Raw genomic sequence first — 26,508 nt, 5'->3', positions numbered from 1 at the left:
AGGACAAACATCAAGAGACAGACTCGCTCATGCTCACACACACACACCAACTGCGAGAGTCAACAATTTCTCTATTGTTCGAGAAGTATTTGGTCTGAAGTAGGAAGTCGGAATACTCGAAGGGGAACCACAGAACTGTCCAACTGGCGATTTGAACATTCTTGCTTCAAGGAAACAGCACTTACCACTTCATGCTGTTTGTTCCTGAAGATAAAGTGAGCAATGAGTAATGAAGAGTAAGCACGTGCTTCGGGAGATGAGCTTTGTCCCCAGTTTCCCTGGTGTCAGTTAAGAAAAAAAAAAAAGAAGCAATGTGACATGGTTTTGCAAACGCGATTCAGAGTGGCCTATTTTGACATAGACAGCCTCGGTCCAAATAAGGGAAAAGAACAATAAATATGTTATAGTAAAAACCATTTAAAGTACAATGCAAAACAGTATAGCATTGAAACAACCCCTCATTGATTTGTCAAGTTGGATAGCTTTGTCCTGCCAAAGGCTCCTTCTGTTTCTCCTAAAGTTGATGCCCCCTTTTTTGACTGCAGTTTAAACATGTTTTATTACACGTCTTGTGTCTGTAATGTGAAGAACAAAACAAAGATGGAAATAAAGATGGACTTAATTGGTCACAGAATGGACAACAGATCTGAGCCTGACATGTTATTTACTGCTGTTTCTTAGATCAAAAGAAAACTGTCACCACGGATACACTCCAGGCTGACTGTTTATTTGACAATAAGAAGTGCAGCTGGTTTGATTCACGCTGAGGATTCAAAATAAAGTCACACAACAGCACTGGCTTCATAAACTGATTACAGATTTTATTTTATTAAAAAGAATTCAGGTTCACAGAAAAAAACAAAAAACAAAAAAAAACAGGCTTTTAGAGCATTTTAGGGCAACCGATGTCAACTGCACTGCAGAAAAGATCCAATTGTCTCTGATATTTACAGGACTGCCAAGCCAGCCAGAGGAAGGGAAATGATTGATGGACAAACAAGAGGGTGAGCGACGATATGGCTGGAAAACATTCAAAACACATTCAAACAAATCCGTCAGACCTAGAGATCCATCACTGCACTTTGATATGAACAATAATAACAACAAATCTGTAACTCCTTGGATCAGCTAACACTGTAGGCAGGTGTGAAAACATACTTGACCTGTAAAGTGAAGAACGATACAGATAATCTGCAGTAATACTGAACTGTGAAACGATTACAATCAGACCATACAGCGCTTAAAAAGCTGGTGTCCCATGGCGATAACTCGGGCTTGGTTACCATTAGATATGAGATGCAGGTGTACAGGGGGCAGGGCAGGAATATACTGTAAGTATGTAGGCCACAATTTGGCAACAAACAAGATACATAGTCAAGAAAAAGCTGTACAAACATCAGACAGAAACAAAACACACTTGATTTAAAACTTTAGTACTAAAGCTACAGAATTCAAAATATGTTTATTGTCTTTTTTTTTTAAACGTTTTTATTTTAAAAAGCAGTTATTCGAGGGTGTGTGTGTGTGAGTGAGAGAGAGAGAGAGAGAGAGAGAGAGAGAGAGAGAGAGTGCACAACATGTCCGAGATCGAAGAGGGTGGGGCCTCTTTCTGTCCAGGGTCAGAGGAGGAGTCTGGCTTAAATCAAATGACAACACTCACTTTGCTTGGACATCACACACAGGACAGTTACATCAATGCTTCCTGGTCTTTTCTAGTGCGTATGTGTGCCTTCTCAACTTTCATCTTCATCAACAATTTACACCCACAATGGTGAACAGTGAGAGGGGAGGAGAGGGGGTCAGTGGGTGGTAATAAGAGCAAAGATATAGAACATTTAATATTCTGAGATCCTCTTGAAGTTTGATTGAGCCAGAAAAGTTGAGGTGGGACACAAAGAGAAGGGAAGTGAGGGGGGGGGGGCTATACAGAGTGTTGTGCTGCTGATTGTGAGCGGATCATAACATCTGTGACACCAAACCATAAAAAGCTCGAAGTACTCATCAGTCGGCAGCCAAAGCGCCACCAGAAGTACGGCTAACAAGAGCTAAACCAACAGGAAGAACAGGAGCAAAACGAGGCTCTTGAATAAACCGGACTAAATTCTGGATCCTCCGGCTCCGCCTGAAAGGACAGAGCTGATCCTCGACGCACCACACTACCAGGTGAGATCCAGCCGATGTGGGATCCATCAGAAGCTCCACTTGACAAAACCTCCTTCCATTGTGTCTTTTAGAAAGAGAAAAGTACTTCGACAATGTGTTTTTCCTTCTTCTTCTGAGTTTGAGTGGCAGGTAATCCCAAACACCCCCTCCCTCCCTCTTCTGTTTAATCCTGATGGGAATCCTGCTCTCAGGATCGTTGCCTCTTCCCGCATCAGAACATGGGCATGCTGAATCCCTGCAACAGAGGAGGAGAGCGACTGTCAGGTAACAATACAAAAGGAAATATCCTGGCTGCAACCTTGCAAAACCACATGGGGGCGCCAAAAAGAAAAAATATATACATCTACCAGCTAAGAGTTTCCAGAGTTCATGGAATCATGTAAACACTATTTTAAAAAATCGTAAAGAGTTAAAAAAAAAAATAACCCGCAGGATGGAATATGATATAATCAAACATTTCTGCTAAAAATAGATTGATAAACTGTTACAGCTTAAGTTCCTACTTTCATGATGGTCAAAGGGTTTTACTCACCGACTCGTCCTCGATCATGGCTGCTGAGTCAAAAAAGTCCGGTCTTAATTCTGCTCTCTCACGTCTGTTCCTCGATGGCGGCTGAGAGGGACAAAGCCCCAAATTACGATAGAAAGACAAAGACAGAGGGCTGAATTAAGACGAGGATCCGGATATGGTTGCTTTATTTTCGTGAAAATGTTCAATGCGTTGAAAGAAAAAAAAACATAACTGACCAGATCGATCACCATAGTGTCCTCAAACTCCTCGTTCATGTCCTCCAGCTGGCCTCGCGATGACATCATCACATCCTCGAAGATGGGCTCAGCATCATCCTCCATCAACCCGCGGCTGACATGAAATATAAAGAATACGAAAAAACACTATTACTAAAGTTTCTGTGAGGGACTTTTCATTTTCTGTTGATTTTGGCGCCCACTGCAGACAAAGCAATATGTTTGTCTCCTGTCCATGTGGAAGTTGTGTTTTCCAATGAGTAATCTTATCCTGCTTTCTTTTAACAGTCAAACAAATTATTCATTATTGGTCATATAGAGGTCTTCTTTCTACTTAAGACTATTTCATAACCTGAAAAGAACTCCTCCCAGCAGCTCTCAGAGCAGAGTGGAGGTACAAGGCTGAGCTCTACCAAACTATCTATCATTTGTGTCTCTGCTTGTCAAACTTACACGGTCTGCCGGACTCCCTGATTGCTGCGTGACTTGATGTAGTTCATGCCCGTCCGGTCCTTCCTGTTCACCTCCTCCATCTTCTGCTGTCCGAGCCACGACATCTGCATTTGAGGACTGAACACAAACGATCTACATAAGTCTGTGTTTACATATGTGGATGGAAGACACTGAATGATACTTCAGACTTCTGGAAAAGAAGCGAAAGTAGCAACAGTGATGTCGCCCACTGATTTTGAAGCCCTCCGTTTCATTCTAGGTTTTCGTCATCTTGTTCTTCTGTAGCCAGAAGTGACCGTGTCTTGAAGAGAGGGTGAATAACTACGAGGCAAAGTTCAGAAACTGGATTTAGATGAGCTAGCAGCAACAAGTCTGTCACCTACTGTGGACACGCCTCTATTTATGCATCAATTAGGCCTTTAAATATCTTGAAATAAAATCACCACATCTGTCTAGTTGTAGCAAATGGAAAATCTATCTCAACAAAGGAAAACCTTTTTTCTTTCACGTTAAATGTTGCTGTAAATCTGGGAAGTTTAATTTGGAATCACTGGCGATTCACTTTGGAAGTCTGCCTCTAGTGGCAATTCCTGATACTGCAGTTTGAGGACTATTCCTGTTGGTTTAATCTGTTTATTTTTTTGCCAAATTGGCAGCACTTGACAAACATGACTTTGTATGGATCCATTCTGAGTGAAGACTCACTTGTGTACGTAGTCGTTCTCTGATCCTGGTTCTGAGTCGGGGTCCGGCATGTGTTCTGCCGGTCTGTTCTCTCTGAGGACTGTTGATGTGAGCTGAGGAGTCTGCAGCGCCCCCGGTGTTTGAAGAGTGTCGTTGCGCATCAGCCACGAGCCCTCCACACTGCTCTCTTCTGAAAAACAAACGCACACACAGTCTTCAGTGTCAGTAACACAACAGAGACAGAGAAAGAGAATAGTGACCCTTGTGTCTGTAATCCAGTCGCCTCACCCTCGATGCGTTTCTTGTGTAGCGGCGGTCGTCCCTTCTTGCTGCGCACTGAGCCGGTCTTGCTGCTGGACCCGGATATGACGGACATGTGGTCCTCGTCGCCTCCCGTCAGCAGGCTGTTCCTGTACGAGATCAGCGGCAGCCACACGTCCTCCCGGCGCTCCGACATCGACTCTGACATGAACTTCTCCAGGTACGAGTGTCTGAGGAGGCATACAGACATGAAGCATACTTCCTTTATAGGGAATCTTAACGTGAAGTGACAGGAGCAGTTTCATGGTGAAACACTTTATAAAGACAGAAAGGAGTGCTTACACTGTCTTCTTGTCTTGACGGATGAGTTTGGATGAGAATTCGCTCAGGACCTCCAGGAAAGCCAAGTTGATGGGAGGAAACTCTGGTCCCCGAGGATTCTGGTACTTAAAAGCAAACTCTATTCCATCCCTGCAAGAGAGGGAGGGGGAGAAAGAGAGAGAGAGAGAGAGAGAGAGAGAGAGAGAAGAAGGTCAAAAATAAATGAAAGAAGAACTGCAGACCTCATTCTATCAGATGCTGAACTGACTATTCCAAATGACTGGTAACAATTTCATTAGTTTTTATCCCGTTTCACCTGAGACTTTGGATAAGGAAGGACAAGAAGCGACACACTGCTAATAAATATAGTTGCAACTTCGACAATGTGCTGGAGTTGATTTGCAACTTTTTGAGGGACTCCTTCCTGTTCTGGCATCCGTCTTTGAGTGATAGATTTGTATTTTTTTCAATTAGAAAATCAAAATCACAAATTCTCCTTTAACCTCAGCATTAAGCATTCTGCTTCACCTCCTCGCCTGGTCACTGGCTTTCACATGAGTCTTACGCCTCTTCCGATAACACAAAAAATATGCCTCGCAGTCTCTTACTTGTGCAGCGTGGCCACAGCCTCTCTGGTCTTGATCTGATCCAGGCCGAAGGTGAGGGCGAAGCGTCGGGCGAGCTCCTTGATGCCGCTGACGTGGGACGACGTTCGATCCAGGTTGGGTCCCTGGTCCTGCAGCAGCTCGTTGAACAGCTGCAACACACGTGACGAAAAAGAGTCTTTCAGTATGGGAACAAGAGCACAGTGTACATGTTACCTGAATCAGTACTTGAATCCATCTCTCACCTGCTGCAGACTGAGGATGAGAGTCTTGGCGCAGAGGATTTTGTCCGCCTGTCTGGTTTTACTCAGAGTTTCCTTGATGATGTCGCCATAATCGTTATAATACTGAAGAAGAGGACACAGCAGGTTACAAAGTGCACTCCCTTACTTTCATTTTCCCCCTCTTCATGTTGCCTTAAAGGTTGAATAGGCACCTTCATGTAGTGTTTGAAGATGTCGGCAGCAGCCGGCATGTCTACGATGTCGTAGATGATGAGCTTGCAGAAAGCTGCGAGCAGGTTCCTCCTTTTGTGAAGAGCCTCGATCTTGTTGGCCTCGTCCTCCTCATCTCCCTCTACTCGATGAGGAAAACACAGGTTTCGTCAATTTGAAAAATCACGTCAAGGGGGGCTTTTTTTTTCGCAATTATTGAGCACATCATCTGGTGATCTGATTCTAAAATGAGCGTGCTTTGACTGAAGACAGAAGCAGGTCCTCTCTCTCTCTCTCTCTCTCTCTCTCTCTCTCTCTCTCTCTCACCCATGCTCTGACTCTCGTCATCCTGGTCTATGAAGACGTGGTCCAGGACGAAGTTGAGCAGCTCGTTCTGCAGGGTGCTGTCCGGGTTGAAGACCAGGGGCTGGAGGCCCTCCCGCCCGCCGGATGTCAGCTGGTGACTGAAGATCATCAGCAGGTCGCAGAGAAGCATGAACGCCTGAACAAGAGGCCGAAATCAGGAGTGAAGGTTGCACGAGGAGACAACACAAAAGACTGAAAACATTACGATGACAGTCTTTTCATAGTGTGAAGGGAGAACAATCACTGTAACAGAGGGGGTTTTTTTTCTCAGAAACAGCTGACATCCTCCTCTTAATGTAATATATGGTAAGTGAGAAAACCAAAGAAAAGAGAGAGAGGGAAGGTGTGAGCAGGTTGTCATGCCGTGTGCGAGTACCTGTTCTTTGACTGGTGTGTTGACGTTGGACAGGCACTGCTGGCACACGGCAAGGAAAGATTTCACCACTCTCCTGAGAGCCACCAGGTCGTCCTGCATCCAAAGACACGCACATCAAGTGTTACGCGCATCATGAATGACGGAACAGAAATCAATCTGAAACAGCATGAGCAGGCGGGGTTTAAAAATCTGGTCCCGGCTAAACGCAACAGTGATCTCCAAGGAGTTTCATTTATTATCAGTCGACTCCACGGAGGTAGAAGCCGTTACATCCAAGTACATCAGCGCAACGTGTAGTTGACAAATTCAGGGTATCAATAAAAGAGCAGACAGGAGAAAAAAAAAAAAAAAAAGTCAACTTGTATTTTTTTCTGTAAACGATAGGAGCATAATCTGTGAATTAAACTCTTAAGAGGTTTGGCCTTCAGTGCAGCACAAGCTAACAGCTTTGGGCTCTAACGCCTCTGCACTCTGTTTGAGCGTTAAATGGGATAGATTGGGAGCACGCGCCCCGAGAAGGGGTTCAGCATCCTGTCCGATAATAGGATTGATCTTTACACCTGAACTAAACCTCCACAGAAACACAAATAAGCTCCTGTCCCTCTAGGCCTCGGCTGCTCAAACACAGCAGTCTTCACCGTGAGCCTGTGATGATGAAGAAGAAGAAGAAGAAGAAGAAGAAGAAGAAAGCTGTGATGTGAGAGTGTTAAAGCTCCGTGAGCGTGGCGAGTGCAGCACCTTGCTCGGGGCCCCCTCGGTGATTTTGACCAGCTGCCACAGGATGGAGTAGTGGGAGCACTGCAGCGCCTGCACGGCAATCTGCTCCGGCATGGAGCCCTGCTCGATGCCCGCCTTCAGCAGCCGGTAACAGTTGCCGAATAAATCCCACCGCGTCAAGTCGTGGGCGCTGAGGCGAGAGAGAGGAGGAAACACGGGAGGTTTCACAGCTCGGTTAAAACATCGAGTGGAAGTTGTAAACAGAAGTCTTATGTTTCAATATGAATGTCACAGAGGTCTAACAGATGTCATCTGAAAAAGACTTTTGTGTCTCCAGTCAGTTTGCCTTCATTCTAACAATTATTTTAAAAACACAGCTCATAAGAAATAAAACATCTGTTAGTTGCGTTCCCAAACGCCTGAAATGAAGAAATGAATTACTTGTGGAAGGCTGTGAGTCTCTTGAGAGTAGATAAAACGTTGTAGATGTCGTCGTCGTCAGCCTCTTCCGCCTGTGGGCAAAGACAAACAAGTGAGGACACAAAGAGTACACTCACAGAAACAAACAAATCCTCATTCTAACTTCTTTCACTTTTTTTTTAAGCATCATTTTCAAGATCAAATATTGTTTTCTTTAGTGCAGTCAGAACTTCAAATAATGCATACATTGTTATTAATCATTGGCTATTTTGTCCCTTTAGGCGCACCGTAGACAAGCCTCCAAAGTGTCTGCCTGTTGTCACGGTGATGGAAAAGCACTTTTCTTTTCATTGATCTGTAACAAGTTCCTTTTTTCCCCCATCATAACCTTCTACCAGAAGTTCCTTAATATATTTCAAAATAAAAGCAGGATTAAAGTACTCCTAGTTTAAGATAGTACAAAATAAAAGCCTGACAAAACAAAAAAACCCAAATAATATTTATCTTTACATATGAACTGATGGAAATGCTTTTGAAATCAAACCCCTTGGAAGTTTTTACAGATTTTCTAATCACTCCGGACATACCTCCTGCAGCAGCTCCTCCACTGAGTGCGTGAAGCGATCCGTCATCTCGTCGATGAGCTGCGAGCGGGCGATGTCCACGCGGTTCATGATGGTGTACTCCTCCGAGCAGAGGATGCTGTACGTCTTACTGCAGGCCTCCAGCACGTCCATCTCGATGTGCTTCTCCACCACCAGCCGCATCTGCTTCAGCAAGGCGTCCAGGTGCTTCTCCATGCGGCCGGCGCTGTACACGTCCAGGTCGAAGAACTGAGGGATCTGCAGCAGGTTGGCTACCTTCTCGGAGTCTGCCTGGTACTGTGGACGACACACACATAAACATAAAAGGTGACATGAATAAAAACTCTGATGGTTTCTATTCCCCTCCCTTGGTGCTAACGTTCAATAGCACTCCTTATGACAAGCTCTGAAGCTCTTACCTTGGACAGAAGCATGGGTAGAGCCATGATGAAGTGCTCCGTCAGTTTGTTCTTATCGTCTATCTGAGTCTTCCTCTCCTTTGCTGTGAGCACCTGCATGAGCCGACACAAAGCTTAAGGTCAAGTGTGTGTGTGTGTGTGTGTGTGTGTGTGTGTGTGTGTGTGTGTGTGTCTGTGTGTGTGTGTGTGTGTGTGTGTGTGTGTGTGTGTGTGTGTGATGAAGGCTGGAAAAGGAGGAGGACACTGTTCAGCTTTGTCCTCTCTGTTACACCCACAACGTTTTTGCTCGTCTCTATATAAACAAAGGTAAATTCAACTCTGGTTAACGTTACATAAATAAATACTTTTTAAAAAGTGTACATGTTGGGCAATTACTCTCAGGTCATCCCTCCAAACGTCCTTTACAGAATCTGCATTAAAGTTACTCAAATGGATTCGGACTCTTTACTTCCTTGGAACACATTTGGTCTGCTCTCTCATTCAAGGTGAAATCTGCTTCTGTATGTGTACTTCACCTACCCGTTTGCCCGTGCCTCTACCAACAGGTGGATGTGCCTCGGCTGCCTGTCGGATGGTGCAGACTGTCAGCTCTATCAGAGCACTCTCCTGTCTGTCTGACAACACTGCAGAGACGTACGGGAGGAGTCAGAGCAAAGGAGAGAGAGAGAGAGAGACAAAGTCAGCGAGTTTCAGACACAGACAGATAAAAACAGAGAGCGTGTCAAGGACCAGGATTTCATTGCATCATCCAGCTGTAATGTTGGAAAGAAGTTAGAAAAATTACCCTCCTCTCCCTGAACGGGCTCCTCCAGCAGAAGTTCAGTCATACACTCCCAGTCCTTCAGCAGCTCCTGAGAGCTCTCCCACAGGGAGTCCACCAGGTAGGCTGCATGCTCATGGAGCTGCATAATAAACACAGAAAGAGAGAGCGATCACAAGAAAGAAAGAAAGAAAGAAAGAAGAAACACAAACAATACCAAAATGTTCCCCATTTAAACTTAATGAAGATAAGTTTATTTGTAAAGACAGAGTACGGATAATAAGTCACGAGTGCATCAAGTACAACAGGAGTTTCATTCCGTGTGTGTGTGTTACCTCGCTCTCCAGAAAGAACAGCACCAGCATGCGGATGAGATTCCCGTTGGGACTGCTCCTCCCTCTGCGCTTCGCCAGAGCTTCCTCTGCCTGTGGGTCATGACGACTGAACAACCTGACAGACAGACAGACAGACAGACAGACAGACAGACAGAAGAAGGAGAGATAGGAATGTGAAAAAGTGGAATAGACAGCAGGAGACACATGAGATGCAACTTAAAATCAATCTTTTAAAATAGATTTTACGATCACTTAAGTTGTCCCGTACTGCTCTTTATTACTAATCCAGCTTTGTTTCAGAGAAGGCTGTGTGCCGGGAGGAGAAATAAACAGACGTAAACAATCGCCTGTGTGTTTAAACATGGCGGCGTTTTGTTTACCACTGTCACACGGGAAGTAACGATTCTTTTGAGCAATCAGCAGACTGCAGTGTTTAGCTCCACTTTTTTGGGTCGGCTCGATATTCTTAGCACCCCAACAGAAGGATCCCAGAAAGTAGGACGGGTACGGATGGGTTATTTGGGAATCTTTCCCGGGATTAGTCTCTGGAAAGGCTACAAAATGCGTGCCGTGCCGAGACGAAGCGAACCGGAACGCTCGGTGGAAAACGGGCCTTTAGACGAGGTCCCGGGATTGACTCACTTTCTGTGCAGGAATTCTCCAGCAGCGACTGCCACCGGTCTGTGGGCCGAGTAGACGAGGTGGTACACGTTCTCACAGTCCTCATTGGACAGTGCGTCTTCACTGCCCCTGTATCACATTTAGAGAAAAAAACACACTAATTAATCTAAAGCAACACAAACAACAGTGGGTTTTTTTAACAACTCTATTTAAAGTGTGATCAGAGACAAACATGATCTGATTTGATGAATTAATTGACTCACTGCAGGATGAGTGTGACCAGTCTGATGGCTTCCACAGCCACGTCATACTCCTTATCCAGCGTCATCGATACGATACGATCCTGCCATCAACACATTTAGGTGAACAGAGGAAAACACAAGTAAATCAAAATAAGACAATCAAAAAGCAATCACTGTTCTCGTTTGTTTTTCTTCTTTTGTTTGCTACCTTGAAGCGGTTTGTAAAAAGCTCCAGCTTGGGGAACAGTTCTCGGTTTGTGTACAGGTTCTGCAGAGCCTTCAGGCACTTCAGACGCACCTCTCCTTGCTGGGACAGAAAGAGAGAGGAGACGGTTCAAACAGACAGCAAGGACCCTGGCGGGCAGTCGTATACACGTGTGTCGTCACAAGGAGCTTACCCGGTCGTGTAGCGTCCAACCAACATACTTCAGGTAACTGTCATTAAGAAAAGCATCGCTGTACATCTTCATCCACACTCCGATTTCCTCGATACAGATGGCTCGGATTTCAGCGATTGCATCCCTAAAAGAAAAATGACCAACATTGTAAATATGACAGAAAAGGCAACGACAGACACACAGCAGCTTTAATAAACACATGCACTTAGAACAACAAACTCAAGTAAGAGGTGCGTTCCGCTCAAACACACGATCACAGCAAACGTTCAAACATCGTCAGTGGACCTGTATCGATGCACGAAGATTCCCTTGAAGATGGAGTTCATCATGTTCTCGATTTCATCCTGGTTTTCCTGAAGCTGCGACGGGAGAAAAAAAAAATAACAACAACGTTTAAGGCAAGAAATCTTTGTTTGAAAAGTCTCAGCGCTGCAGAGTGAGGTCGGCTGCACCGTCGCAGTGCGTCGAAATGTTAAACCTTTGCATCTAAACAAGTTCGGCTTCAGTGATTGGTGTGCTCCAGATTCTCTGTGCAGCTCGCCTCACTCTGAAATAATACTTACTAATACAGTATTTATATTATTATAAACCATAATAAAGAACATTTGAACTTTCACCATCATAATGACCAGATTTCAGCTACGCACAACTTTCTAATTTACTTGCACTGCTGCACCATTAAAAGTGACTATTGCTTTATAACATTTTAAAATGTCATTTCATTATACATTGAGCAAATATTTTCGCCCTGTGTTCTGCGATCGAAGTCCGACTGGTCACCAACCTCCTTCCTCTTCTGCAGCAGCAGCTCCAGCTTCTCGTTGGCCCGTTTGCCGGCTATCTTGTTCCTCTCGGCCTCGTACTGTCTCTGCGTGTTGTCCTGGTGGATGCTCAGGTTCAGAGCCACGTTGACCAGCGCCGTCATCAGCTTCATCGCTGCTCAGAGAGAAAAAAGAAAAGAAAAAAGAAGCCCAATCAAGACCTGGGAACAGAAACGCTGCAGACTTTTCTTGCAGGATAGTTTAGTCTAGTTTTATAGACATGCAGAAATCTAGATAAGGAAGTCTACATCAAGTTTAATGCAGGTGAATCAACAACAACAAAATGTTCAAAGGTAGAATTCGTCAAACACTCTTTCTAATCATTACATCCTTCTTTTAAACCAAATAATAATAATAATAATAAAATTGGCATATAAAAGCTGTAACGCTGGCCACACTGTCACCCTTCTGCTGTGTGTTTCGGTTGTTGTACTGAGAGCTGCCGTCTCTACCTGCTAACGTGGAGGTGTGTCTGAAGGCTCGCACTTGAGAGTCGGAGAGCCCCGTGAGGAGGGAGATCACCGTGTCCATCATGTACTCGTCGTAGATGATGCTGTACTGACACTGGCGGATTAAGACGCTGATGAACTCGCAGAAGTTGTAGCGGAACTTTTTCCACAAGGGCCCTGGCATGGTGAGAGGATAATCCCCGCTGTCCTGTTCAGAGAAAAAAAATAAAAAAAATAAATCATCTGAGAAACTGTTCAGTCAGCGGGAACACACTGATACTCTTCACCTCTTAGATCACAAGTGATGTTTCTAATTTGGGATTTTTTGTAGACTTTAGAGTGATCGTACGCTGGTTAACTAAAAGTTGTTTTTCCTCTCGTCCTGCTACTGTTTTTGTTTCCTGGTTTCCAAAATTTAAGTCAGCCGAGAGCAGCTCAGACACAAATCTGGTGCTTGTCTGCGAGCACGCTGAGACACGTCAACAGTTCTGTGTTTCTACTGTCCACTTGTGTTAAGATTACCATCACACATTTTAAAAAAGCAAATCGAGCGTCCCTTTGCTTTGTGTTTTGTGTATTTAAGCTGCGATTAAAGATGTAAGCGTCTTTGAAGCTTTCCTGCTCTAACTGGAACTCCAACGCCCAGCACACAGCTTCTATATAGACATGTTTATGTTGCTAATAACTACAGTCCTTCTTGCATTCATTACATGAACACAGCTGACAAGAAATACCTCGTCAAACTCCTCGGTCATCTTGCGGATGATCTCTGCGTTCTGCATGTTCCTGAACATCTCGATCCTTACGGTACCTGATCATCGAGAAAGAAAGAAAAGAGGTCGCAGTTATTCCAGCTGTTTCACGCAGAATCCCAGATTGCATTCGTTCTAACATTCGGCAGTTTTCCCTCGTGTCACCTTTGCAGCCCGAGCACTGGATGAAAAAGTTGATGAGGTCCAGCAGGGCCAAGTCTCGGTCCTGTTTGTACGACTCGATCCACTCGTCCACGACGGACTACACAAACGATCACAGGAGGAGGAACGGGCAGGATTAGTTTCCATTTGAAAACAGGACTTTGATTCAACCACATTCAGATTTCAACAAGCTTAAAAGATGAGCACAAACGTTTCCAAAAATAACAAAAAGAATCGACTCACCTGCATGGCACTTTTTCCCAGTTTGACAACTTCGAACAGAGTGACCGGATCGCCTCCGTCTCCATTATGTTGAGCCACGCCGTTCGCCTTCCCTCGCCCTCTTGCTACGCCTGTGGACTTTTCTGCCGGTGTCTTCCGAGGCTTCTTATTGGTTGGCTGTGGCGGCAGAAATTTCAATTACAAAAGGAAGGAAACGAAGAACCCTGAGAACTCGTAATCACAGAAGACAGAAAAAAAACACTGTCATCTGTCACCACAGGGACATTTTAGGAAAATAAATAAAACAGGGTAATGCAAGCTTGTATGAAACTTTCTTAAAACAGAGTCTTACCTGGGCTTGTTTTCCGGGCCTTCCCCTCTTCTTCTTGCCTTTCACTTCGGGATCTTCCATCTCACTTATGCTCATGCTCAGGCCCACTGCGTCTGTCGCCCCGGACTCATTAGATGAGTCCCTGAGGAAGCAAAAGCACAAAACGTCTTTGAGTCAAAAGCTTTGAATCATCCTCAAAGCAAACTGAAGGACAAATCATGTTCTTCAGGAACGCTACAAACAACCCAGATGAGTTGTTTTTTCTCCAACACGGAGAAACGTGTTTTAAGAGAGAACGTTTGAAAAAGAGCCACAGAGAGGAAATGTATAAATGTAGTGCACTGATGTTTCACTCACTGCAGGACGGGGAGCTCTGAGGTGATCATCCTGGTTCAGCTTCAGTGACGGTTGGACTCTTTTACTCTTGTTTGAGTAAGCTGGAGAGTGCGAGATCAGCTCGGCTGGGGGGGGAAAAGTTGAGGAAGGGGCAGGGAGGAGAGGCTCCAGGACGGACTGCGCTCAACTTGCTGGCACTTAACTCTCTTCGCCTCCTGGAAGAAAACACAGCGAGGAAATGATCAGTACAGGATGCATTTAGAAACACCTTTAAAGAAGCAAGCACACAGTGACAGCTTTATCCTCTGAAGAAGTGACGTACGCACATTAAGAGGGTCAGATAGTAAATGTGCAATGAAGTGATGCCATCAAATCAATGATCATTAATCACATTGACTGATAACTGCTCTGAATGTTTGTGACATGAGTCAAAAGTCTGACACTTTCTGGATTGTGAGCAAAGTGTCACAGTTCAATGTTTAACTCGGCTCCATCAGGCCATGTAGGGTGAAAATGTGGGAAGGAGGACACCAACTGGACACTTTGAGAACTACAACAGCAAAATATTGAGGACTGAATTGGAAGGATTTGTCTACAGGAGGGATTTTGTTTAAGTTTTTGTGCAAAAAGTCTCGAAAAAGTGAAATGTAGCATTAACTTAGCAAACACACTATCAAATTAAAATAAAAAAGAAGCTTCAATTGTATTAATGCTTTATTTATTTATTTTTTAAATTTTTTAAAGTTGAACTATTCTGTGGTGGGGATGCCATGTCTTAAAGTCATTAAGGCACTGGTTTAAAAACAAACAAACATGCACACATGTGAGTCAAAGCTGGAGATTATTCTCTTTCTCTTGCAGGAATCATCTTGTAAAATATATATATTTTTAAAACACATTTTGCAGAAATGATGCAACTTGGTGAAACAATCCTAAAAACGCCTCGCAAACCAGAGCTGAGAGTGAGAGTCATTTCTCATTCAAGTGAGTGACAGCTAACTTAATTACACCATTAGTTAGTGAGCTGTTCATATGCTAATGAGAGCAAAGGGCAGAGGAGGGGTGATCCCGCTCTTTGCCACACGGGGCAGTATGATCCACAAAGTCCTCTGCTCCCCGTCTATCTCCAAACTGCTTAATTGAGTTTTAACAGAAAGGCAGTGGGCTCGGAAAAAAATCATTGAGCGTGCATTTAACTCTCAGCTCAGTTTTATTCCAGTTCTGATCTTCTACAGCGTGTTTTAAGGGCCTATTTTCCCCAGAGTGTGTGTGAGTGTATTTGTGTGTGTTTGAAAGTAGGTCTGGGCAACAGTAGGGGGCAGGCTAAGAGAGTGTGTATTTAAATACAGTCTTCCACACAGTGTTTGTACTGAGGAATAGCATGGGCAGGAGAGCTCACTGTTTCACCACATAGAGCTGCGCACACGCACGCACACACACACACACACACACACACACACACACTGAGCCAGGCTCAAACAGCGATCCTGTGAGAACGAGACTTCAGCTGAGAACAGGATTTCAATCACTACAATGAGAGAGTTTGTTCTTAACGTCAGTCGACCTGCACGGCGTCTTGTGAGAATAAAACTACAAATCTGTCTTTTTCATACTTCTGGACCCCGAAGTTTAAAAAGGCAGAGCCCGCAGAGACACAGTTAGAAGCTGGGACTTGACCTGCTTTCATGCACATGAGCTCCTGATCGATTTGGGAACTTGATATTCCTGCAGCACGAATGTTAAACCTCCAGAACAAAAAAAAAAAAGTGCTGACATGGCTGGAGATGTAAATGGGGAAGGAAATAATGGAGGCTGACTGTGGTGCATTTAGACATGAACATGGACAGACGAGGTGCATGATGCTGCATGCAGTCTCTGCACACAGTCTGCCTGAGCGTTGGAAGGATTTTAGATATATGACATACATGATGTAATGAGCCAACTATTCTGTACGTCACTGTTCGTTTAGCCTGGGATTCTTAAAACATGCAATAAGGAGCTGCTGTAGACGGGAAACAGAAAAGTCTGCAGTATGCAACACTTTCTCTCTGCTTTTCAGATTTAGATCGATTTAAGACTTTAATCCTGTTGAAAGAAACTTCCCACGGGGGATTGTTTGCTTAATCCTATTTAAATTGACCTCAGAATAAAAAACATCCCACTAAGGGCTTTTTTCTTATTTATTTTTTACCCTTATTTGGCAGCTGACAGTTAAGGCTGACGTGCTGTCCAACAAGCATTTCTGCACCTCGACCTTCCTGTGACAATCACATCATTTATAAACGAGTGCTGCTGGGCGCTTTACATTGGATTGATTTTTCAAGATTTTAAGTATAAGTAATAAGTATTAAGTGAAAAATATACATTTAAAGACTCTGAAAGATATGACAATAAGAAAACATTGACTCTTGAAAACCTCTGTGCTTTTGCATCATATTCGGCCGTTTCTGAGAGAAGAATAAAGCACCACACTTCAATTATAAACAAACACATACAAAAACATAAAAACAACCGTTGACCTTTCATTCAATGCAAAATTGCAATATAGTATAAAACAATGCATTAAGAAACTCCAATGCAACTTTAAACACTTAATATTAGCACTATGATGACAAAGTGTAGTATGAAAGATCGTTGTTTGGATTCTTTTTCATCTTGAGGAGTTGAATTGAGGTCGTGTGGTAGAAAGCTATGTTGTGCATCCTTTAAAGATACTGACACTGTGAGCTGACTTTGTGCCACACACGGAGACGGTTCATGTTTTCGTTGCTGAAGTGTTGTTTCATGTATGCCGAGCGGCAACCAAAGGGAGCAAGCAGCAAAACAGCTTTTTGCTTGAGCTGCACGCGTCTGAACACGTTTGTGGCTCACCCCAAAAACATTTGTCAAACATTCAGGAGATGAATGCGTGTGTGAAGACACGGCACCTGCTGAGAAAGCTAAATCAGCAGAAACGCGTCACAAACTAGGAACAACAAAGTGTCCCAAATGTTGGCACCTTTCGAGGTGTAAAGTCACAGCCCTGCAGCTTCACTGACTGTTATGTCATTTTATTACTGTCTTCCCCTAATGCTCCCCCCCCCCCCCAATCTGGGGGAAATCCCTCCCCCTCTGCACCTCCACCTCCCTCTATATATCACAAATATGTTAAATCTCAGCTGTAAGACCGCCGCCTCTGCTGCGTCCCACTTTCATCATCAGATTATCTTTCTCCAGAGAGACACGACACAAGCCAACTCCATTTAAATCATTCCTGTCTAGCGTCTTTTCTTTTCCTTCCTCAAGTTGTCAGAAAGAGAGGAAAAGGAAACGGGTGTGTGTGTGTGTGTGTGTGTGTGTGTGTGTGTGTGTGTGTGAGATTGTGTGTGTGAAAGGGAGGAGGAAGCCTGAGTCATTATTATCGACCAATAACTAAATAATTCTTTCATACACTTTGGCTTTCCTCTTTTTCTCAACACATCGACACTTTCTCACACACGCACACGCACACACACACACACACACACTGTAGCAGCCTCTTCTGGAGTCTATGAATAATTTGCAGTGAGACTCCTGAGCTGTTCTTCAGTTTATTCGTGGACATGATAAAAGCTGCCGACAGCATCACTTCACACCTCTGTTGTCTTTTCTCACTTTAACAGCAAACAAAGACTTCCATTCATTTAATCTGAATGTTAAGAGTCAATGTCAAGAATGTTCGAGCAGGATGATCAACGTTTAGTTTAGTTTAGTTTATTTGTTTATTTGAGCAGTTGTAATTCTGCTCAAAAGGAGTGGGCTGAAGCAGAAGCTTATAAGCGCCCACCCCCAAAATACGATACCCCCAAAAACTATGAGTGGAAAGTCAATACTGCAGCTCGGTTGGCTACATCATAACCTGACAGAGCTGTGTGTGCTTATGCTGCTTTAAGCCGCGTGCCCACTGTCTCGTCGGCTCTGATTCTGGAACCAAATTTTATAAATTGCAGCATAAAAAGGTTATTGGCACATTACGTGTTAGCAAACTAACTAGCTAGCCTGCTAGCAAAACTATCTTATCGCACATTGCTCATAAAGGGCGGGAAATATTGCTGTTAACAGCGAGCGAACAAATTACACCAATCACAGACGTTGCGGTGACACTTTATGATTGTGGGTAATGTAGTTCTTTTACCCGATATGAAAAAAACAAGTTGATATCATACAAACGTGCGTCTCCTACAGGAGCGTGTGTCATCATTTCACACTCATCTCCCATTAATTATGGCTAATAATTAAATCGGCGAAGGAGACAGTGAATGTTTCACATCATACATCATCTCTCCTGATTTAAAGAGAACTCCAAAAAGGAGGATTTCATTCACCCAATTTATTGGCACCGACTAATCTGAGTGTAGCTCAGAGCTCTTTCTACCTTTCACTGCCAATTCCAGTGAAGGTGTACAATGTGGGTAGATGATACCATGATAATACTGATCTGCTCACTCTCATGCTAGCAAACACAATATTTGTTGTTTTTTTCTTTCAGGAAAAAAGTTTCTCTCATGGACATAAGATTTCCTTAGTGCAAAAATGTTTATTAGTTTTTATTGTTTACATTGTAATGCTTAAATTTAATTTTTTTAATGAAACAGATGGACAGAGAGAAGAGTAGATTACACAGTTTTATCACCGCCTGAGTGGAAATTTTGTAACACTCTGTAAACGGAGCTGGCAGAAAATATAAACTCGGAAGAAAAATGAGAAACCCAGTCAGCTCATTAAATAAAAGAGCCGCGGGTAAGAGGAGCAAACCCTCTAAAATATCATTAGTGGGGCGCACATGGCACACAGGCTGTCTTTTATTCTTGAAGACACACATAGAAAGAGTGGAAGAGAAGCATTTCTATCTCAAATGCCTGAAAACACTCGTTACAGAACTCAAAGTATTATTTACACGGAGGAGCGGCGAAGAATGTTTTCACTGAGTAACACCAGTTCACACAGTCACAGCTGTCCGCCTGCGTCTTGCCAGAAAAAAAAAAAGAGTGCAGTGAGAGTGTTATGGCTGGTGTCTGTTCACAGGTCATCCTCAAAACATTTACACTGACGGTCCAGGTGCTGTGTGTGTTTGTGTCTGTGCACTCGATCTGAGAAGGCCTGCTCCTGAGGTTTGAACAGCTTTTAGCCTTGACATCAGTGCTGCGTTGTGATTGGACATTCACGGTTTGAAAAAGGAAAAATGAGAGAGTTGGAAACTGGTGATTAGAAGAGAGTAGAAAGCAGCACTAAGTTTACACCTGTCACGCACCGGTACCCTTATATAGATAAGTCATCACTCATCACCTCCGCCTGCTAACTCGCTGTGATTCTTCCTGAATATTTCGTGCTGCCTTCACACGTCAGCTCATCTTGAATTCCCACAGAAATGTCCCTTGTAGGCTGACAGGATAAAGTCTGGGTAAAGACGGGTGGATGTATGTGTTCACACATGCAGCTCACCCCGGAACTGACACAAAAAAAGAAAAGAAACCTCTCCTGGACTGAACATTATATGGACCGTATAAATATTCAGCTGGACTAATAAAACTCAGCGCAGCCACTTCTCATAATAAGACTGAGCCAGCAGTAATGTGGTCAGGTTTATTGGGGAGCATGAGGAGCTAACGGCCATATTAAATGTCATCTGTTGAGAAGGAACAATGTGGCGTGCAGGTTGTTTTGCTTTGACTCAAAGGTTGAGCAGAACTTTAGAAAAATCACTTCAATATGGGCCAAAAGCTGAAGTGGAAAAAAACCTGCTCCTTTAAGAGTTTCTGCAGTGGTGACAAACAAACAAAAGATTTCAAAGCAAAGGAAAAACTTTTTAAATGTAACGCGATGCACAAAAAGACGGCAAACCTTTGAGCCTGTAGTCAGAGTCGAGTGTCTGTTTTATGGAGGTGGGTTGATGTGAATTTAATGATGAGACTTTGAGCATGACACTGCAGCCTCTTATCTGTAACACAGACTGTGAGGGGAACACGGCGGTTCAGTTTTAAGTGCTGCTTCAGAGGCACAAAACAAACCCCTCATGTCTTAACTATCTCTGCGCCGCCGAGTCACTTCAATATCTGTGCGTGTGCGTGTGTGTGTGTGTGTGTGCGTGTGTGTATTTAAGACAGTGTGTGAGGCAGAGAGACAACGGGAGAGCATCTGAGAAACCACTTAACATGCATGACATGTTCTCTAGGAGGCAGGGCGGCGTTGCTATGGCAACTGGTGTGGGTCATAAGCCCGGCGGTGACGGCATATTTGATTGGCTGAGTGGAGACAGGAGGGACCACATTAAGGAGGGAGGGAGGGGGGGGGGGACCAGTTACAGATGCAATCAGTGGCCCTTTAAATGTGACACAGAGTCTCGACAGGACTCCTGCAGGGGGACAGTAAAGTTATTTTAAGATTCGTTCATCTGACCTGAGACCGTTCTGTTGACGTTCACACTGATTTGCAGATGTCTCCTTCATTAACCAAATATTTAAACTTAACAAGGGCATCTTTGTTACTGTGTAAAATCCACGATGGAGCTCGATGTGCAAAATGAGTCCGAACAGATTCAGGTGTGAAGGATGCCTGCACACGATCGCCTGATGTCTCCTTTCCAAAAAAAACTTAGGACACTATGTGAAATAGAAATATTTAGAATATTGAAAATTGTTGAAATTTTAAGTTCAGCCTATGGGGTCGTGTTTGTGAGCACCCAAGTTGACTTTATGCAACATATAGTGCCAGTAGCACATTCTGTATGGACTTGGGTTGGGAACTGGAGGGTCACCGGTTCAAGTCCTGGTGGGACTAACATACAGAAGTTGGTCTGGTAGTTGGAGACCTCCAGAGTACCGTTGAGGTGCCCCAAAGCAGGGCAGCAACCCCCCCCCCCCCCCCAAAAAAAAAGCTCTTTTCCCTGTGTAGCAGTGAGTAGCACTCATGTAAAGTTCAGACCTCTGTGTATGAGTGTAAAAGCAGAGTTTCCCTCAGGGATGAATAAAGCATGTGAAATAAATAAATCATGAAAACAGAGAAAGAAAGTCATCCTCAGTTTACAGTTCAACCTGGCTCAGCTCGTCCTGAATGCAACACGTCTGATATCATCTGCACAAGCAGCCTCACACTCCTGCTAACATGTAACTGTATTCCCTGGACTGCTTCATTGTCTCACTGGTAGCTGAACAATACGACCCCGTATGTTGCACCTCCTTGCATATATATTAATAAAAAAAAAAAACAGTAACACCCCCTGAGGACACATCCAGAGAGAAAATATCACTCTAAAAACAAACGCAGCCCCCTCATTCATTTCACTGAGGCCTTGACTCAGAGGAGAGCAGCAGATAAAAACAAAAAAAACAAAGCAAACAGCTGGCTAGCTGAGTGAAAAGCTCACGCTATCTGTCAACACAAATTCACCAGTAGTCACTTCAATTGTTGTGGCGCTTTACCACATGTGCCATTGACATTTCTGCAGCGATCTTTAAATAAGTGAAAAGGCAATGAGTAAAAATGCTTCTCCAGCAGGGGAGGAAATGTGTGTTCAAGCAGGGGAAAACACATCCCAGCCAAACTTCTGTCTCCACGCTTCACAACTACGGGAATGAGAGTTAATGATGACATTTAACAGCCTGCTATACGTGTAACATTTGAGCGGGTGATGAAGCGATGCTATGAAACAAAAGGCTATGGGTGTTACTCAACTTCAAAGTGATGAATCAATTCCAGGTCCTGAGAAGGCAGAAAGACCTTACTGTACAACCTAAGCTGATGTGTTTCATGTTCCCTCCACGCTTTCAAAGAGATTGTGGAAGAGATTTCACCTTCTTCGGGTACAAAAAAGGTTGTCGTCTAGCTTTTGCGTTGTCTTCTTGTTCTTTGGTGGGAAATGTCTGGACAGAAAAGGGGGGGGGGGGGGGGGGGGGGTCATCAGTGTTGGACTCTTCCATCATGTCCTTAAATGTCACTCTGTGAAGGGACATGTGTGGGAAAAAGTGTCTGAAGTCTTCTGGAAAAGTGTAATAGTCCATACATTTAACTGAGGAGGCAGTATGTTCACAGATTCAATCATTTCATCAGATCAGGAAATGGAGAAATTTAAAAACATATTTGCTGGCCTTCATTGTTTAAATACGTAGTTAAGTTTTATTTTAAGTTTAGTTTTGATGACTTTTGGGTAAAAACAATTTACCCGCCATGTGGCTACAGAAATCTACTCGCCAAAACAGAAAAATTCTACCGGCATTTGGCACTTGGCGGGTGTTCATTCCGGACCCTGCTCTCATAGCAAAAAAGTGAGAGAGAAGGAGAACATCCCGAGTACAATTAAAATCTGTGATTAAAGTCATCTGCCGTGTAGCCGATGTCCCACTGAAAGGACAGCAGCAGCATTATGCAACAAGATGTGCTGGTTACTGATCAAAACGCAGAGCTGATAATAATAACACGAGTGGACTTCCACTTCCTGCGTGAGGAGATTTGAAAATGGACGTGTTCTCACTCTTTGCTTCTTTAAAGGTTTAGAGGAAACACAGACAGGCTTCGAACATGACGCCATGATCGCACAAACATCCTCCTGTTAACTCAGCTTGATCACACTTACACACACTTGAGACACACTTTCCCTGCTGGAAACTTCTTCTGACTACTGTAACCCGGGCTGTCTCTAACTGCTCATTATCTGTGGAGACACGGTGTACTGACACTGCACTCAAATACACAAGACTGTTTACAACTCATGATACTATTACAGACTAAAAGAAGATACTGCACACTGTATATGTCCTTGTGTTACCATCAATGCAGCTAACCACCTCTGTCTCTGTCAGTACTGGAAGCTGTGAGACAGTGATCCCTGTTAGTGAGCGAAGCCTGGTATTCACACTTTCCATTGGTTCACCAGTCAGAGAAGTGCGTTTATAGGCAGGATTAGGACAGAAGCACACAAACGCAGTACAGCAGGAATTAATTGTCTGTTTTGGAGAATAAAAAGTTATATTTGTTTGGGGTTTTTTTTGTACTCCGCCTGTCTTGTTAACTATGCAGGCTTAATGATCACGTAAAGCCATGCATGTGTTTTATTGCCACGTGATGGAGGCTACAAGAGGTAATCGCGGGGAAGGGGGGGGGGGCACAGTATGGGACAGCAGGGCGTCCTGAAGCTCTGCAGGAGGGTAACGTTTCCAACTAAAAGGCGGAAGATGAGTTTTCTTGCATTTCATGACTTTCCCAGCTCCAGACCTGATGGCTATAAGAAAATATAAAGAAGAGCTTTAAATGATGTGAGACAGATTAACTCTGGTAGCAGGATGACCCATTTCTAAAAGAATTATAGTCACACTTCACTTTCACTTCACAGAGCGGCTATGCTCCACTCCGCTCACTTTCGGCAAGAAGCGTCTTCATCAGTGAAGCAACTAAAACATTTATTCATGATCACATCATTTGGTGATTACTTTCATTCGCTCACCATGTTTATACTGTTAATTAAACAGACGCTGTGGAGGAGGGGTTGGATTGAAAAGGGCCGCGAGTCACTGCTTTACAACTATCAATGTTACTGCAGGCTCAACTACCATATGGGTAGTTAAACAGGCGGTGCTAGAAAGTACTAAACAAGGGAAATAGTCACACACACACAGGACGACTTTTACGTTTTTATTCCCCCTCTGGGAGACGACCAAAAAAAACCAACAACAACAAAACAGACTTTTACATCCTGGTGCGACTTGTATTCCAGATTCTATGGTCATCGTGGAGTGTTTATCTGATGCTTGTTGTGCGATGAAGGAAAAAAAATAAATAAAAGAGAAACATTCCCAAAGCAACGAGAAGCCAGAGCTCAACATATAAAACAACAAGTGTAAATTCTCTGATGACATGATGAGCAGTCACACTCTGATAACGAGCTGACTGAACGCCACAGGGAGTGCGTTCCCTCACTGTCTCCTAAAATTAGCTCCAACTCTTCAACCTGACAGAAAGGTTCACTTAACGCCATGTAAAATGAGCTATTTAGCGAGGCTTTAAACCCGTGACCCCCCAACACACACCCCACGGTGCTCGTGGAGATGAGAGCAGATTCACTTGTGAGCTCTTTATATATCCAAGCCACAGTCAATGTTTTTGCTCTGCAGGGCCTTAAGTGAATGACGGGCGGCTAAAGCTTCTTAACTTTGCCTTCTCTACACACAACACAGCTGCCGACTCTTGGAGCTGATTTTAGACCGAGCTTTGTGCTTGAGATGATTTTTTTCTTCTTCACCTCCTTCCCTCCATCTGTGCGGCTGCATTCAAAGTGGTCTGAGTCTCTTTTTTCTTCTTCGATGAGCTCAATTATTTAAAACCAGAAAATGCCCCTTTCTGTTATGGCTTTAAAGCGCTTGACTTTACTAGGTTGGTTTCCGTAGCAACATGGCTAGTACAGACATCAAGTGTTTAGTATAATTCATTAAATGTTGTTCTCTCGTCGATGACAGGTTGTGCTTGTGAAGGATCCTGCTCTTCTCTCTGCTCCTTCCAGACGTCTCCTGTGTGTTCCTTAATCACCTCACAGCGAGTGAGGTGGCTCCGCTCGCCCAGTCGACCCCGCTTTGTCCCTGATGAGCTCTACAGTTACAGTGTCACCGTCTGAACCCTGAGGGCCTAAAGGGCAGCCGTGCAGTTGAAGCGCGATGGATTTAAATGGATTTATTTATCTTGTCGACCTGCCGGCCTCAGGGACTCATCCTGTTACTGGAAATCAAGAAGGTTTAATCCTCCCCAGACGGCAGGTCGAAGTGGCGCAGGCTCCTAAACGCAGCGAGAACTCGGCCCTGGCTGTGGGTGAACTCCAACTGTATGGATGTAAATGAAGCAGTAAAAAAAAATAAAGCAAATAAAGAAAGTTTTGAGTGATAAAATTCCTCTAAATGATTGAGGTCTGGTTTGGAGAAATTGGCAGAAGGGTGATATCTTAAAAATCGAGGAGCAGAATGAATGTAAATGAACCACATTGGTTGGCTGTGGAACCGCCTCCAGACATCTTCACTTCATGTAGTTAAATAAATCACAGCAGCTGAAAGTTTGACAGCCTGCGCTCGAGCCAGACAGCTGCATGCGCACTGAGCATGAGCCAGAGAACAAATCGCCGTTTGCTCTGCTGAAAACCTGCCGTTTGTTTGTTTGCGTTAAAAACGGAGCAAGAGTGAGAAGAGTGAACGAGAAGTAAACCAGGGGGGGGGCTACTTCAGCTTCATGCTATGCTACCTTCAGACTCTTACAAAGCTCCACCCGGCGGGATGCTGGACCGCCATGGTCAGCTACACCGCTCTGCGTCGGCTAAATGGGACCAGCTAGCGACAGCGACTGATGCTTTTGTTTGCATCGTGGGGGAAAACGCATAAATCACTCGACCTCGCCTCCATCGCCGCAAATAAAAACGGAATAAAGAACCGTGTAGCACTGTCGGCGCGGTAGCAGCAGCACAGGCAGAGACTTTCTTAACTTCAGGACAGACACTAACATGAGCTTGGTGGCGTTGCAGCTGCCATGTGTGGCATTTTATTGCGCCAAGTAGAAAAAGGAAAAGGCTTCTCGTTCTAACAGCCACAGGCAGGTTGTACATTATAGACTCGGTTGAATAAAGCGGCCAAGGTCATGTGCATTACGCTTGTAAACTCAGAGAGAAGCTGTAAACTGGGACAACATGGATATAATTACAGGGAGGACGCTGACTCGCTGGCTGAGCAGCGCAGTGGACGGCCTGCAGTGACACATGGATGGACTCCTAGAATCAGATATAATCATATCGGGCCCGTCGTCACAAACCACTGGAGGGGAAACTGGTAAATCTGAACCCGGCTTCAGCCACGGGTCAACATCCCGTCAGCTGTTCAGATGCTGCAGGGCCGACGGGGTGCATGCCAAACTCTGATTAGTAAAACATGTCATCTTTCAATATTTCAGACACCACAGAACTCGCCGCTGGTCAAACTGAGGAAAGGCGATGTTTTTGACTTTAGATAATTGATCAGACGGGGGGCTACCGCGTGCTAATGCAGCTTTCAATTCAACTCAGTCATTCATTATGCCAACATGGTTGAAAGCTTTAGGATTTACATTAAGTAAGTAAGTAAGAAAAAGCACCTTTCAAGAGCAGAAAAACGTCACAAAGTCCTTCACAATCAGAAAAAAATAAAACACAGTTCAGACAAGTCGCAATAAAAATACAGACAGAAAAAGGGCTAACTGTTCCAAAGTCAATGTTGTAAATCCAGCGAGGAACATTCATCTGCCTGTGAACACATCGAACCTGCAGGACGTGTGAACACGTTCGAGTGTTTCAGCAGCACAAAGGCAAACAGCAACAGCTCCTCAACCTGACTGAATCATTTCTCACTTTCTCATCAGAGGTCACTGCAGGAATTAAGTTGCGTCGACCGCAGGAAGGCAGAGCTGAGAGACGGCTCCACTTTGGTCCGACGACGACGATGATGATGATGATGATGATGATGATGATGATGATGATGATGAAGAAGCATTCGATCCAGCAACCTGATTCTAA

The 26,508-nt window shown here is 44.1% G+C and overlaps 1 protein-coding gene across 1 annotated transcript in view; it reads right to left on the bottom strand.

Moving 5' to 3' along the window:
- Positions 1–800: 800 nt before the first annotated feature.
- stag1a (STAG1 cohesin complex component a) overlaps positions 801–26,508 on the bottom strand; it is a 38,706-nt gene continuing 12,998 nt past the window's right edge. The window contains exons 2-32 of the mRNA XM_079369744.1: positions 14,001–14,194; positions 13,665–13,785; positions 13,334–13,489; positions 13,094–13,190; positions 12,911–12,987; positions 12,180–12,384; positions 11,691–11,842; positions 11,192–11,265; positions 10,907–11,030; positions 10,717–10,815; positions 10,530–10,609; positions 10,288–10,395; positions 9,646–9,760; positions 9,335–9,452; positions 9,070–9,173; positions 8,551–8,643; positions 8,135–8,428; positions 7,569–7,639; positions 7,149–7,317; positions 6,411–6,503; positions 5,996–6,170; positions 5,671–5,810; positions 5,480–5,581; positions 5,238–5,386; positions 4,651–4,779; positions 4,336–4,538; positions 4,069–4,237; positions 3,364–3,480; positions 2,911–3,025; positions 2,696–2,776; positions 801–2,398 (exon numbers count right to left, since the gene is read on the bottom strand). Coding sequence (XP_079225870.1) covers positions 2,375–2,398; positions 2,696–2,776; positions 2,911–3,025; positions 3,364–3,480; positions 4,069–4,237; positions 4,336–4,538; positions 4,651–4,779; positions 5,238–5,386; positions 5,480–5,581; positions 5,671–5,810; positions 5,996–6,170; positions 6,411–6,503; positions 7,149–7,317; positions 7,569–7,639; positions 8,135–8,428; positions 8,551–8,643; positions 9,070–9,173; positions 9,335–9,452; positions 9,646–9,760; positions 10,288–10,395; positions 10,530–10,609; positions 10,717–10,815; positions 10,907–11,030; positions 11,192–11,265; positions 11,691–11,842; positions 12,180–12,384; positions 12,911–12,987; positions 13,094–13,190; positions 13,334–13,489; positions 13,665–13,785; positions 14,001–14,029 — 3,783 coding nt within the window. The 5' untranslated portion in view covers positions 14,030–14,194 and the 3' untranslated portion in view covers positions 801–2,374. The remainder of the gene's footprint in view (positions 2,399–2,695; positions 2,777–2,910; positions 3,026–3,363; positions 3,481–4,068; positions 4,238–4,335; positions 4,539–4,650; positions 4,780–5,237; positions 5,387–5,479; positions 5,582–5,670; positions 5,811–5,995; positions 6,171–6,410; positions 6,504–7,148; positions 7,318–7,568; positions 7,640–8,134; positions 8,429–8,550; positions 8,644–9,069; positions 9,174–9,334; positions 9,453–9,645; positions 9,761–10,287; positions 10,396–10,529; positions 10,610–10,716; positions 10,816–10,906; positions 11,031–11,191; positions 11,266–11,690; positions 11,843–12,179; positions 12,385–12,910; positions 12,988–13,093; positions 13,191–13,333; positions 13,490–13,664; positions 13,786–14,000; positions 14,195–26,508) is intronic.

Source organism: Symphodus melops (assembly GCF_947650265.1).
Source record: "Symphodus melops genome assembly, chromosome: 19".
NCBI lineage: Eukaryota > Metazoa > Chordata > Actinopteri > Labriformes > Labridae > Symphodus > Symphodus melops.
The sequence above is the reverse complement of the archived record's forward strand: the minus strand, read 5'-3'. Positions and strand labels throughout refer to the sequence as shown.